Source organism: Rana temporaria, chromosome 3, assembly GCF_905171775.1.
Source record: "Rana temporaria chromosome 3, aRanTem1.1, whole genome shotgun sequence".
NCBI lineage: Eukaryota > Metazoa > Chordata > Amphibia > Anura > Ranidae > Rana > Rana temporaria.
In genome coordinates this window covers 89,570,533-89,584,335 of record NC_053491.1, presented here as the reverse complement: position 1 = coordinate 89,584,335, position 13,803 = coordinate 89,570,533, and the positions used below count along the sequence as shown (strand labels likewise).

General features: G+C 42.1%; 1 protein-coding gene across 10 annotated transcripts in view; it reads left to right on the top strand.

Annotated features, from left to right (window-relative positions):
* The window catches only part of CSNK1G1 (casein kinase 1 gamma 1), a 135,365-nt gene that overhangs the window by 93,151 nt on the left and 28,411 nt on the right, over positions 1–13,803 (top strand). For 6 of the 10 annotated variants that reach the window (XM_040342927.1, XM_040342928.1, XM_040342926.1 and 3 more), the window contains exon 11: positions 13,639–13,749. The exons of the other annotated variants lie outside the window; for them this stretch is intronic. In XM_040342927.1, the coding sequence (XP_040198861.1) occupies positions 13,639–13,749 (111 nt within the window). The remainder of the gene's footprint in view (positions 1–13,638; positions 13,750–13,803) is intronic. 10 annotated transcript variants of the gene reach the window in all.

Here is a 13,803-nt window from a genome sequence, read left to right as displayed (position 1 = left end):
GGCTCTGGCAAGCAGACTGGCCGCCGCTCCGGAGCTAGGCCGAAGCCGGGAACTTTCCTAGGCCTAGGCTCCGGAGCGCTCCGCGGATCGCGGGGTGTGCCGATCCGAACGGGGTGGCCCGTTCGGATCACGGATCGGTGACGATCCGTTGCACCCCTAACTAAAACTAATTTTAGTCATTTAAATCGAATGGGTGTTCAATTGTAATGCATTACTTAACATTTCTCTACAATTTCCAAACTCATTATACTGCTGGAGTGAATAATCTAATATGTTGTTGTTTATGGTATTGAGGTATGAACATGCACTACAGACCAGTGTTAATTTTGAAGTTAAGTTTCAATTCTCATCAGACCACAGGACAATGTTCCAGTAATCCATGTCCTTTGTTGGCTTTTCTTTAGCAAACTGCATGCTTTTTTTGTGCGGAATCTTTTGATTTTTTTAACCAGAAAAACAAGTTTATTGAGATGTAGTCAAGGCATACAGTTATGACATCACAGAAATTCCATCAAGATCCGGTACACATGAACTATTAACAGTAACATTGTCTTGAACCAGCATAGTAACTCAGGTATACCTCCGTGCCTATTATGCACAGCGGTGGCAGGTACAAACAGCAAGCCACACACACATGCCATCATTTCTTTGTGGTTGAATCTTTTAGTCCCCTTGGCCCATGTCAAATAACATCCCCTCACATCACCCAGTGCAAGTCTCCCCATCCTCCAGCCACCTATCCCACACACTGGCAAACTTCGGAGGGTACCTCCTATGTTTATAGATCATTTTCCTATATGGAAGGACTGCATTTATTTCCCTTTTCCAGTCTCTCAGTGTTGGGGCTGTCTCCCGAGACCAAGCCTTGGCCACCACCTTTCTTGCTAGAAACAATGTCTCGTAGATAAATATGGCCTGTTACTTGTCTACCTCCACATCCGGCAGTAGCCCCAGTATACACATTTTTGGGTCCATCCCCACAGGCGACCCCATGTTATCGTGTAGGAATCGTGTCACTTGCAGCCAGTAGGCCTGCATATCAGTACATTGCCACAGTAGGTGATAGAAACTGCCCTCCATCCGGGAGCACATGGGGCACAAGGGGCTCTTTGTAGGTTGAAACTTCGCTAGTCTTAGTGGCGTAAGGTACGCCTGGTGAAGTATATATAGTTGCGTCAGTCTGTCTGATAATTTAGGGGATGCAGTCTTAACACCTTCCAGTATTTCACCCCAGTCCGTTTCCACAATGTGTCCCACGTCCTGTTCCCACTGTGCCTTTGCTTTCTAGGATACCCTATTTATCCTACGCTGTCTCTTTAGATGAGGCTTCCTTCTGGGACAACAGCATTGCAGACCAATTTGATGCAGTGCGCAGCGTATAGTCTGAGCACCGACAGACTGACCCCCAACCCCTTCATCTGCAGCAATGCTGGCAGCACTCGTATGTCCATTTCCCAAAGACAACCTCTGCATATGACGCTGAGCACGTGCACTCCACTTCTTTGGTCGACCATGGCAAGGCCTGTTCTGAGTGGAACCTGTCCTGTTAAACCGCTGTATGGTCTTGGCCACAGAGTTGCAGCTCAGTTTCAGGGTCTTGGCAATCTTCTTATAGCCTAGGACATCTTTATGTAGAGCAACAATTCTTTTTTTCAGATCCTCTGAGTTCTTTGCCATGTGGGGCTGAGTCCTGCTGTCTGTGTCGATGGACGCAGCACTCGGAAGAGTGCCTGCACGAGTGTCCCAATGGAATGCAGCCCTCCGTGGGGGCACTCAATGAAGAGGAGGAACCCTCCTTTTCTGCAAGGGGCACCCCAGAAAAAGAGGATGGGGGGGGGGGCTCTGTGCAGGCAAGTATAACCTGTTTGTAAAGGTTTGTTTATTCTTAAAAAATTAAATTAAAATTCACTTTTAAGTGGTAACCTTTATTGGTTAAGACCCCTTTCACTGGGTCGGTTTGCAGGCGCTATTACGCTAAATACACCGCTCCTAAAGCACCCCTTCCTATTGAAATCAGTGGGAAGCGCCTGCAAATCGCCTTGGCAGCAGAGCTTTGTGGGCACTTTTAACCCTTTATTCGGCCACTAGCAGGCCCTGCCTGAAAAACGCTGCTAGTTATATCGGCGCTTTACCAGCGTTTTTCGGGTGCTGGCAGTGTGAAAAGGCTCTTAATGCTGTGCTTGGGACACAAGTCTCATTTTTAATAGGATAATTTCTCTGATAAAAGATACGTTTTTCCAGCTCATGTTTTAAAGCAGGGATATGCAATTAGCGGACCTCCAGCTGTTGCAGAACTACAAGTCCCATGAGGCATAGCAAAATTCTGACAGCCAAAAGCATTACAACCAGAGGCAGAGGCATGATGGGACTTGTAGTTTTGCAACAGCTGGAGGTCCGCTAATTGCATAACCCTGTTTTAAAGTCTAGGTTCACTTTTAGAAATGGATTACATTAAACCAGTATTTAGGGTGTAACATGTTTCTAATCTTCTTCCCACCCCCAGACTTCCCCTCTCTGCACAGCCGCCATTGCATTTAAAATCGGCATGGTTGTGTGGAGTTCCACTCCCACCACAGCATTTTTTTTTTTTATAGTGATCTTTGGATAAACTACAAGGCCCATTCCCTGCCATTTAGACAGACTTTCAGCTCTCAATAGACTAAGTGCGTTAATAAGCGCACTCTGTTCTTTTTACAAAGATTTTTATTGAGGTTTTTCAGTAATTTTCCACACCACGAAATAGTGCAAAATATTCTGATTACAAATGAAGGAGCAAAAAGGCATACAAGTAGGCAGCGTGCTCGTAGTCCATTGACACTTTCTCCTGCTTTCTAACTAAAAACCTGTATAGAGGTATAGGCAGAGAGCAAGAGGGAGTGTCTGCAGGAGCCTGACATTACACCCGCAATCCCCTGATCACAGGTGCAATGTTTTGCTGTAAACTAATAAATTCACTTTTTTTTTTTCCCTGCGTGTAAACACGTGCACTTATTTTTTTGCAAAGTGGGACTTGGCCTCTAAATTGCTTGCTGATCCGCAGTTACTGTGGAAGATTTCCGCCATGTCCTTAAACCCAGTAACCAAGTCATTGCAGGAGTTGTGGTTATTAAACATTCGTCAGGCCTCCTCTTCAGGGTGGTCTCGATCCTGTACTGGTGGCTATTTCTAGCCTAGACCAAATTGTTAGGGCAGGTGTAGATTGCTGATTGTTAGGCTAGCTGAGCCATGGCTATAGCTGGACCGTCCTCCACCCTTGACTAAGGCCTCTTTCACATGGGGCGGATCAGTAATGATCCGCCCCGTGAACCTCCGCTTGCTCAGCGGGGATCGCTCCGTTGATCCCCGCTGAGCCGGCGGATGACAGGGCGGTCCCCGCACACTGTGCAGGGACCGCCCTGTCTTTTCTCCGCTCTCCCCTATGGGGGGATCGGATGAACATGGACCGTCTGTCCGTTGTTCATCCGATCCGCCAGACGGATGGAAAAGTAGGTTTTTTCTCCGTCACACTTTGGTGGATCGGAGCGGGTCAGGCCACACACATTGCTTGTAAGATGCTGTCAGTGGAAGGATTCGGAAGCCGTTATTGACAGATACCATAAACTGTGTGTGTTTTTTTTGTTATAAATTGGAATTTATCCCCAAGCAAAGCCGACACAGATGAAATTTTATTCATACATGGTCTAATCTTCTAGCTGTGTACTGCCTATGCATGATATTTAGCAGAAACAAACCTCCCACCTCAGCTGCCTTTTCCCAGCTAATAAAACCTGAAGATCTGACCAGTTTGCTTTTGTTGAAGTGTTCAAGTTTTGTCAGAATGCGCGTAGCACATTGTGAGACATATGAACCTTAGCCCTGGTTCACACTGGTGCGATTTGACATGTTCTCACATCGCTTTTGTTCAAAGGTACAGCCTCCGCAGAATATTCACGAGACACGTTTCAAGAATGTGTAGAATGCCTGGCCCTCTATATTTTTATTTATTGTTTCCTTTCCAATAGCCCCCACCTAACTATTGTGTCCTGTAGTGAAGTAGGGGAGAACAGATCGAACCACATAGAACTTCTATCAGGTTTTTTGTTACTGCCTAGGTCCTCATGGGGATTTTTAACATGCGTTTGATCAGAGAGACAGTTAATTTAACACTATTTTAGTCAACTAAAACACGACTAAACCAAAAATCACTTTTTACTCCAAGACTAAAAGTAATAAAATGAAATAGAAATTTAGTGTCAAAATGACCACTGGTTATATCACAGCGGCTAAATCGGCGTCTGTAATGCATGTTCAAACCCTAATACCATAAATAATGTAACTTTTTTTTTCTCCAGGAGTATATAATGAGTTGGGAAATTTTAGAGAAATGCTTATAATAATGCATTACAATTTAAACTCATTCGGTTTTAGTCGACTAAAATATCCAGTACATTTTAGTTGACTAAAATCTAATGAGTTTAACCAAAACTAAAATGGCATTTTAGTTAAAGCGGGAGTTCACCCATTTATTTATTTTTTGATCTTTTCCCCTTAGATTCCTGCTCGTTTTGTCTAGGGGAATCGGCTAGTTGTTTTAAAATATGAGCTGTACTTACCCGTTTTCGAGATGCATCTTCTCCGTCGCTTCCGGGTATGGGTCTTCGGGAGCGGGCGTTCCTTCTTGATTGACAGTCTTCCGAGAGGCTTCCGACGGTCGCATCCATCGCGTCACTATTAGCCGAAAGAAGCCGAACGTCGGTGCGGCTCTATACTGTGCCTGCGCACCGACGTTCGGCTTCTTTTGGAAAATCGTGACGCGATGGATGCGACCGTCGGAAGCCTCTCGGAAGACTGTCAATCAACATGGGAACACCCAGTCCCGCAGCCCATACCCGGAAGCGACGGAGAAGATGCATCTCGTAAACGGTAAGTACGGCTCATATTTTAAAACATCTAGCCAATTCCCCTAGACAAAACGAGCATTCATCTAAGGGGGGAAAAAGTCATATATACGGGTGAACCTCCGCTTTAAGACTGACTAAAAAATAAATCCAAATTTGATGTAAAAATTTAACACTGGAACAGGAAGGTAGAGGGAATCCTCCTTGGGAGATTTTCCATATATAGTTACATAGTTACATAGTTACATAGTTAGTCAGGTTGAAAAAAGACACAAGTCCATCCAGTTCAACCACAAAAAACAAAATAAAAAAACACAGTAAAATCCTATACACCCAACTTCATACCCACAGTTGATCCAGAGGAAGGCAAAAAACCCCAGCGGAGCATGATCCAATTTGCTACAGCAGGGGAAAAAATTCCTTCCTGATCCCCCGAGAGGCAATCGGATTTACCCTGGATCAACTTTACCTACAAATCTTAGTACTCAGTTATATTCTGTACATTTAGGAAAGAATCCAGACCTTTCTTAAAGCAATCTACTGATCTGGCCAGAACCACCTCTGGAGGGAGTCTGTTCCACATTTTCACAGCTCTTACTGTGAAAAAACCTTTCCGTATTTGGAGGTGAAATCTCTTTTCCTCTAGACGTAAAGAGTGCCCCCTTGTCCTCAGTGATGACCGTAAAGTGAATAACTCAACACCAAGTTCACTGTATGGACCTCTTATATATTTGTACATGTTGATCATATCCCCCCTTATTCTCCTCTTCTCAAGAGTGAATAAATCTAGTTCCTCTAATCTTTCCTCATAGCTGAGCTCCTCCATGCCTCTTATCAATTTGGTTGCTCTTCTCTGCACTTTCTCCAGTTCTCCTATATCCTTTTTGAGAACTGGTGCCCAAAACTGAACTGCATATTCCAGATGAGGTCTTACTAATGATTTGTACAGGGGCAAAATTATATCTCTGTCTCTGGAGTCCATACCTCTCTTAATACAAGAAAGGACTTTGCTCGCTTTGGAAACCGCAGCTTGGCATTGCATGCCATTATTGAGCTTATGATCAACTAAAACCCCCAGATCTTTCTCCACTACAGACCCCCCCAGTTGTACTCCCCCTAGTATGTATGATGCATGCATATTCTTAGCCCCCAAGTGCATAACTTTACATTTATCTACATTAAACCTCATCTGCCACTTAGTCGCCCAATCAGACAGAGCATTGAGGTCGGCTTGTAAATTGGAGACATCCTGTAAGGACGTTATTCCACTGCATAGCTTGGTGTCATCTGCAAAGACAGAAATGTTACTTTTGATCTCAGACCCAATATCATTTATAAATATATTGAAAAGTAAGGGTCCCAGCACTGAACCTTGGGGTACACCACTGATAACATTGGACCATTCAGAGTAAGAATCATTAACCACGACTCTCTGAATTCTGGCTTTCAGCCAGTTTTCTATCCATTTACAAACTGATATATCCAATCCTGTAGACCTTACCTTACACATGAGCTGTGTGTGCGGAACTGTATCGAACGCTTTTGCAAAATCCAAATATATCACGTCCACAGCCACGCCTCTGTCCAGGGTTTTACTTACCTCTTCATAAAAGGAAATCAGGTTTGTCTGACAACTTCTGTCTTTCATGAATCCATGTTGACTGCTGCTTAAATAGTTTTTTTCCAGCAAGAACTCATCCATGTGGTCTTTTATTAAACGTTCCAGTATCTTCCCAACTATAGAAGTTAAACTAACAGGTCTATAGTTACTTGGTAAAGACTTTGTTCCCTTTTTAAATATGGGCACCACATTGGCCCTGCGCCAATCCAGTGGTACTATTCCTGTCTTTAATGAGTCCCTAAATATTAGATACAGTGGCTTTGAAATGACAGAGCTCAACTCACCTAGGATCCGTGGGTGGATGCCATCAGGTCCAGGTGCTTTATCCACCTTTATTCTGTCTAAATATTTCTGGACCATATCACTTTTGAGCCATTGTGGATTTGGGGCTGTGTCACTCCCACCCCCATTTTGGACATGAGCTCCCCCATGCTCCATTGTATACACAGAGCTGAAGAAAACATTTAATAAATTTGCCTTCTCTTTGTCCCCAGTCACCCACTCTAGATTATTTTGTAAGGGGCCTACATGCTCAGACTTCACCTTTTTACTATTAATATATTTAAAGAATTTTTTGGGGTTTGTCCTACTATCTTTTGCAATCTGTCGTTCGTTTTGAATTTTTGCATCCTTGATTTCCTTTTTGCATATCCTGTTATATTCTTTGTAACATTTAAACAACACTAGTGTTCCTTCATTTTTATATTTTTTAAAAGCTACTTTCTTATTGTTTATAGCTTTTTTAACTTTGACCGTGAGCCACATAGGTTTTATTTTTAGCCTTTTAAACTTATTGCCCATGGGAACATACTTTGCAGTGAGGTTCCACACAGTCTTTTTGAAGAATTCCCATTTCTGTTCTGTGTTCATATGTGCCAATAGTCCCTCCCAGTCCAAGTCCTGGAGAGCAGCCCTCATCCTTGGAAAATTTGCTCTCTTAAAATTTAGTGTTTTAATATTTCCTGTATGTATTTCTTGCTTATAGTTAACATTAAATGAAATCATGTTATGATCACTGCTACCCAGGTGTTCCTTTATCTGAACATTAGTAATAAGCTCTGCATGGTTTGAAATTATCAGGTCCAACAGGGCATCATTCCTAGTTGGGGCCTCAATAAACTGCACCATAAAATTGTCCTGCAATAGGTTTTTAAATTTTTGTCCTTTAACTGTCCCAGAAGTGCCATTAATCCAGTCAATTTCTGGGTAGTTAAAATCCCCCATTATAATCACCGTCCCAGACCTTGCAGCCCTTTCCATCTGTGCAAGGAGCTGAGTCTCCACCTCCTCATTAACATTGGGTGGTTTATAACAAACTCCAATGATTAATTTTGAACTACGCACATCTGTATGCAGTTCCACCCATAATGCTTCAGCCTCATCACACGCTCCATCAACCAGGTTCTCTTTCACGCTTGCTTTGAGGTCACTTCTCACATAGAGACAGACCCCTCCACCTTTCCTTTTTACCCTGTCTTTCCGAAAGAGAGCATAGCCAGGAATATTAATAGCCCAGTCATGTGAGGATTGAAGCCAAGTTTCAGCAATACCGATTACATCATAGCTCTCCTCATGCATCAGAGCTTCCAGCTCACCTGTTTTGCTTGGCAGACTTCTGGCATTGGTGAACAAACACTTAAATGTATTGTTACATTTTTCTCTGGTGTTTTTCATATAATTTATAGTAGTACAAATGGCACTATTATTTCCAATGGCTGTTTGCAACATGGGAACTTTCTTGTCACCTGCCATAACCCTCCCCCCATCTATCCCCATTCCACTCTCCATTAATGTCTGACCACTAACTGACCTGTCTGCTCGATGTAATTCTAATTCACCCTCCCCCCTCAATCCTAGTTTAAATACTCCTCCAGCATTCCCATAAACCTCTCCCCCAGCACAGCAGACCCCCTTCCATTCAAGTGCAAACCGTCTTTAGCATATAGGCTGCACCCCAATGAAAAGTCAGCCCAGTGCTCTAGAAACCCAAATCCCTCCTTCCTACACCAGGTCTTTAGCCATGCATTCAGCTCTCTAATCTCCCCCTGCCTTTCCTGTGTTGCGCATGGCACAGGCAATATTTCAGAGAATATCACCTTGGAGGTCCTTCCCTTCATCTTGCAGCCTAGTTCTTTAAATTGATTCTTAAGGAGCCTCCACCTTCCATGTATACTGTCATTGGTTCCAACGTGGACCAAGACAGCTGGGTCATGCCCAGCCCCTCCCAGTAATTTATCCACCCGGTCCACCACATGCCGAACCCTGGCACCAGGGAGACAGCAAACCATTCGGTTGAAGCGATCCTGGCGACAAATTATTCTATCAGTCCTTCTGATTATAGAATCCCCTATTACCACCAACTGTCTAGGCCTACCTGCACTCCCCTCCCCACCTCTACTAGATGGGTTGCTCTCCCGGCTGTTAGGGGTAGCAGTAACATCTAGGGCTGCCACCTCTGTGTTTGCCACCTCCACATCATCACCCAACTTGGCAAATTTGTTTTGATGCACAAATACAGGACTGGCCTTCCCTTTCTTCACGCCCCTTCCACTCCCTCTAACTGCATTAACCCATCTCCCTATCTGATAATCCTGACTTTCCCCTCCACCCTCCACATCAACCTTACTGACCACTTGCTCAGCGAGCAGAGGACCCCTTTCAAGGTTGTCATTTCTACCCAGTGTTGCAACTTGCTCCTCCAGATCTCTAATACAAGCTTCCAGAAGGGCAACCTGCTCACATCTGTCACAGCGGTATCCATCTTGGAGCTGTTGCACCAATTTTGCATACATGTGACACACTGTGCACTGAGCAAAACCTTCAACCCTGCTAGCACTCATTTCCCAGTTACAATATAATTACTTGTATGAAGATTAAGATAATACTTACAGTTTTAGAAGACTCGTGTCTTAACTCTTGTTTTAAACTCCTGGTTATTAACTCTCCACTTGTAATCAAAAATTCCACTTCTGATCAGAAATTCCACACCAGATCTTAGCAAGGAGCCAGCTCTTATGGAGTTTTTACAGACACTTATATACTCACCTGTTAACAATTAGACACTCCCCTGTTAACAATTAAACACTCCCCTAAATTAGCAGAAAGGAAAAAAAAAGCTGTTTAAAAAGTGTCAGAGAAAAAAAGACAAACAATTGAACACTTGCAGCAGAAACAGTTAAAAGCAGCTAAAAGCAAATCCTGGTTATTAACTCTCCACTTGTAATCAAAAATTCCACTTCTGATCAGAAATTCCACACCAGATCTTAGCAAGGAGCCAGCTCTTATGGAGTTTTTACAGACACTTATATACTCACCTGTTAACAATTAGACACTCCCCTGTTAACAATTAAACACTCCCCTAAATTAGCAGAAAGGAAAAAAAAAGCTGTTTAAAAAGTGTCAGAGAAAAAAAGACAAACAATTGAACACTTGCAGCAGAAACAGTTAAAAGCAGCTAAAAGCAAATCCTGGTTATTAACTCTCCACTTGTAATCAAAAATTCCACTTCTGATCAGAAATTCCACACCAGATCTTAGCAAGGAGCCCTTACTCATGTTACAATGACTGCTCTAACATTTTGAATTGGTCCTCTTTGTCTCTGTGAAAGTTATAACCCTTCCACCATTCTACCATAATATTATTCAATGGCCTGGATAAAACTATTTGTAAATCTGCATAGTGTTTAGGGATGTTCGTTTCCGTATTCTTACGGGAAGCATGCAGGCAGGAAAGTGTCTAACATTGTAATAAAATGGTAAGATCCCTGCCCGTGTTAACACGCCTTGTGCTGACATGACAGCACCTGACAGATTTGTCTGACCAGCACATGAATACAGCCCATTTTGAAAGGTAACATTTTTTTGTGCAAAGAAAAAACACCTTGGAAAATCTGTATGTGGTAACAAGCACTTGTAATACTCATTGTAAGAGGTTTTTATTTTAAAATGTGGTGCTTTTTCTGAATTTTGCGGGACAGAGGCTAACTGTTGCACTGTAAGATACCCGCTGTCAACAAAGGAATGAGGAGGCCAGAAGAATATGCAGGGTTGGGTTTTTGTAACAAAAAAAAATTGAACTCTCATACCATTTGTCATGACTATGGTAACTATATCCAGCTTGTTAGGCTCTGACCTTAAATTGTGTGACCAATTAGACATTTTGGACACCGTACGAGAATAACCCTTGACCGTTGTGTGTTTTATTTTATTTATTTTTTTGCCATCCGTGTCCTATTGGGGAGATTTTCCGTTTTTTTTTTACTTCCTGCTCCATGGCCAAAACGGAAAGTTGAATGCCAAAAGTGAGGGAATTCCTGATTGTCAACCAGAATCACTAGAACTAGGGTCCTGATCAGATTATATATATATATATATATATATATATATATATATATATATATATATATATATATATATATATATATATATATATATATATATATATATATATATATATATATTTATGTATATATTATATTTTTTTTTTTTCACCCTTGTTTAAAATGCCAAACAGAACATATATAGATTTTGAATCTCCCTAGGTTTACACCTATGCAGGTTGAGGTTGTGTAATGCTAGGGGAGTAGCATTTTTTGCACACCTTATTGGTACTATTTTAGTTGTTTGTTTTTTTTAATGCATTTTGTGTTTTTAGTAGGTGTTTGTTTATGCTGGAGAAACCTACAAAAATGCAGTGGAAATGCATAAATGCAAGCGGCATGTTTTTTTTTATGCATTTCTGGTGCGTTTCTAATTGAATTTATTTAACCAAAAACATAACCTGTGGGCAAAAAAAGTAAGGTTCCTGACCCTTTCCAAAAAAAAGCATTGGTTTCAAAATCAGATGTGAATATGACCCTTAGGAAACCATGGTAAATGGACTGTAGTGTGTTTCTTCAAAATGTAAAATTCACAGCAATACATGTATACCTAGCCTAACGGGAACCATAGATGTCAATTTAAATCCTCAATTCAAAGCTCAAAGTTTTTTTTTTTTTTTGTAGTTTTTAAGATTACAACCTTAGACTCTAATCTATCTCTAGGTTTGGTGAACATTTTTGTGTTTTTTACATCTATGGTACATGTTTATGACCAAAAAAGGTGTGGAAATTCTAATGCAAAGATTACCTTTCCCTGAATGGACTTTTGTTGCTTTTCAGTTCTACAGTGCCTTGCGAAAGTATTCGGCCCCCTTGAACTTTGCGACCTTTTGCCACATTTTAGGCTTCAAACATAAAGATATAAAACTGTAATTTTTTTTTTTTTTGAAGAATCAACAAGTGGGACACAATCATGAAGTGGAACGAAATTTATTGGATATTTCAAACTTTTTTAACAAATAAACTGAAAAATTGGGCGTGCAAAATTATTCAGCCCCTTTACTTTCAGTGCAGCAAACTCTCTCCAGAAGTTCAGTGAGGATCTCTGAATGATCCAATGTTGGCCTAAATGACTAATGATGATAAATAGAATCCACCTGTGTGTAATCAAGTCTCCGTATAAATGCACCTGCGCTGTGATAGTCTCAGAGGTCCGTTTAAAGCGCAGAGAGCATCATGAAGAACAAGGAACACCCCAGGCAGGTCCGAGATACTGTTGTGGAGAAGTTTAAAGCTGAATTTGGATACAAAAAGATTTCCCAAGCTTTAAACATCCCAAGGAGCACTGTGCAAGTGATAATATTGAAATGGAAGGAGTATCAGACCACTGCAAATCTAAGAAGACCTGGCCGTCCCTCTAAACTTTCAGCTCATACAAGGAGAAGACTGATCAGAGATGCAGCCAAGTGGCCCATGATCACTCGGGATGAACTGCAGAGATCTACAGCTAAGGTGGGAGACTCTGTCCATAGGACAACAATCAGTCGTATACTGCACAAATCTGGCCTTTATGGAAGAGTGGCAAGAAGAAAGCCATTTCTTAAAGATATCCATAAAAAGTGTTGTTTAAAGTTTGCCACAAGCCACCTGGGAGACACACCAAACATGTGGAAGATGGTGCTCTGGTCAGAAACAAAAATCTAACTTTTTGGCAACAATGCAAAACTTTGTTTGGTGTAAAAGCAAGACAGCTCATCACCCTGAACACACCATCCCCACTGTGAAACATGGTGGTGGCAGCATCATGGTTTGGGCCTGCTTTTCTTCAGCAGGGACAGGGAAGATGGTTAAAATTGATGGGAAGATGGATGGAGCCAAATACAGGACCATTCTGGAAGAAAACCTGATGGAGTCTGCAAAAGACCTGAGACTGGGACGGAGATTTGTCTTCCAACAAGACAATGGTCAAAAACATAAAGCAAAATCTACAGTGGAATGGTTCACAAATAAACATATCCAGGTGTTGGAATGGTCAAGTCAAAGTCCAGACCTGAATCCAATCGAGAATCTGTGGAAAGAACTGAAAACTGCTGTTCACAAACGCTCTCCATCCAACCTCACTGAGCTTGAGCGGTTTTGCAAGGAGGAATGGGCAAAAATTTCAGTCTCTCGATGTGCAAAACTGATGGAGACCATACCCCAAGCGGCTTACAGCTGTAATCGCAGCAAAATGTGGCGCTACAAAGTATTAACTTAAGGGGGCTGAATAATTTTGCACGCCCAATTTTTCAGTTTTTTATTTGTTAAAAAAGTTTGAAATATCCAATAAATTTCGTTCCACTTCATGATTGTGTCCCACTTGTTGATTCTTCAAAAAAAAAAAAAAGTTTTTTATATCTTTGTTTGAAGACTGAAATGTGGCAAAAGGTCGCAAAGTTCAAGGGGGCCGAATACTTTCTCAAGGCACTGTATTTACAACAAAGTAGTATTGCGTTTTGGACTGATGCTTTGGAGAATTGTGAAATGAGTGCATAATATGAAGGGTTAATTTCTTTAGTGTGTTATTACTTGCTTGCATTGCTTTATCAGCCCTCTCTTGCTGGAGTAAAAGCACAATGGTATACCCTGCTTTTTTCCCAGCAAAAAGAGGGCCTGGAGTATTTTGTTCTGCTTGCAGCACGCAGTCATAGCTTGGCTTTCTACTCACCTTCACTAACACAGTGATCTGTTTCCATTGCTTTGGCCTGGCTGACCTCCTTCTCCCCAAACACCCCTGTCCTTCTACACCTTGCAATCGCATGCTTCCTAACGCCTCTGCGCAGACGGGCGCCCCAGACCGCCGAGGAGCTTGGGAGTTACAAGCCAGCCGACAGGCTCACCCCGCTTACCTGGCACCTCACCTGGCATCAGACCGGCTTGGGGGATCCGTGCAGGTATTAGAGCATGTTGGGTTTCTTTTTCAGCTACTTGATAACCCGTTAAACTGC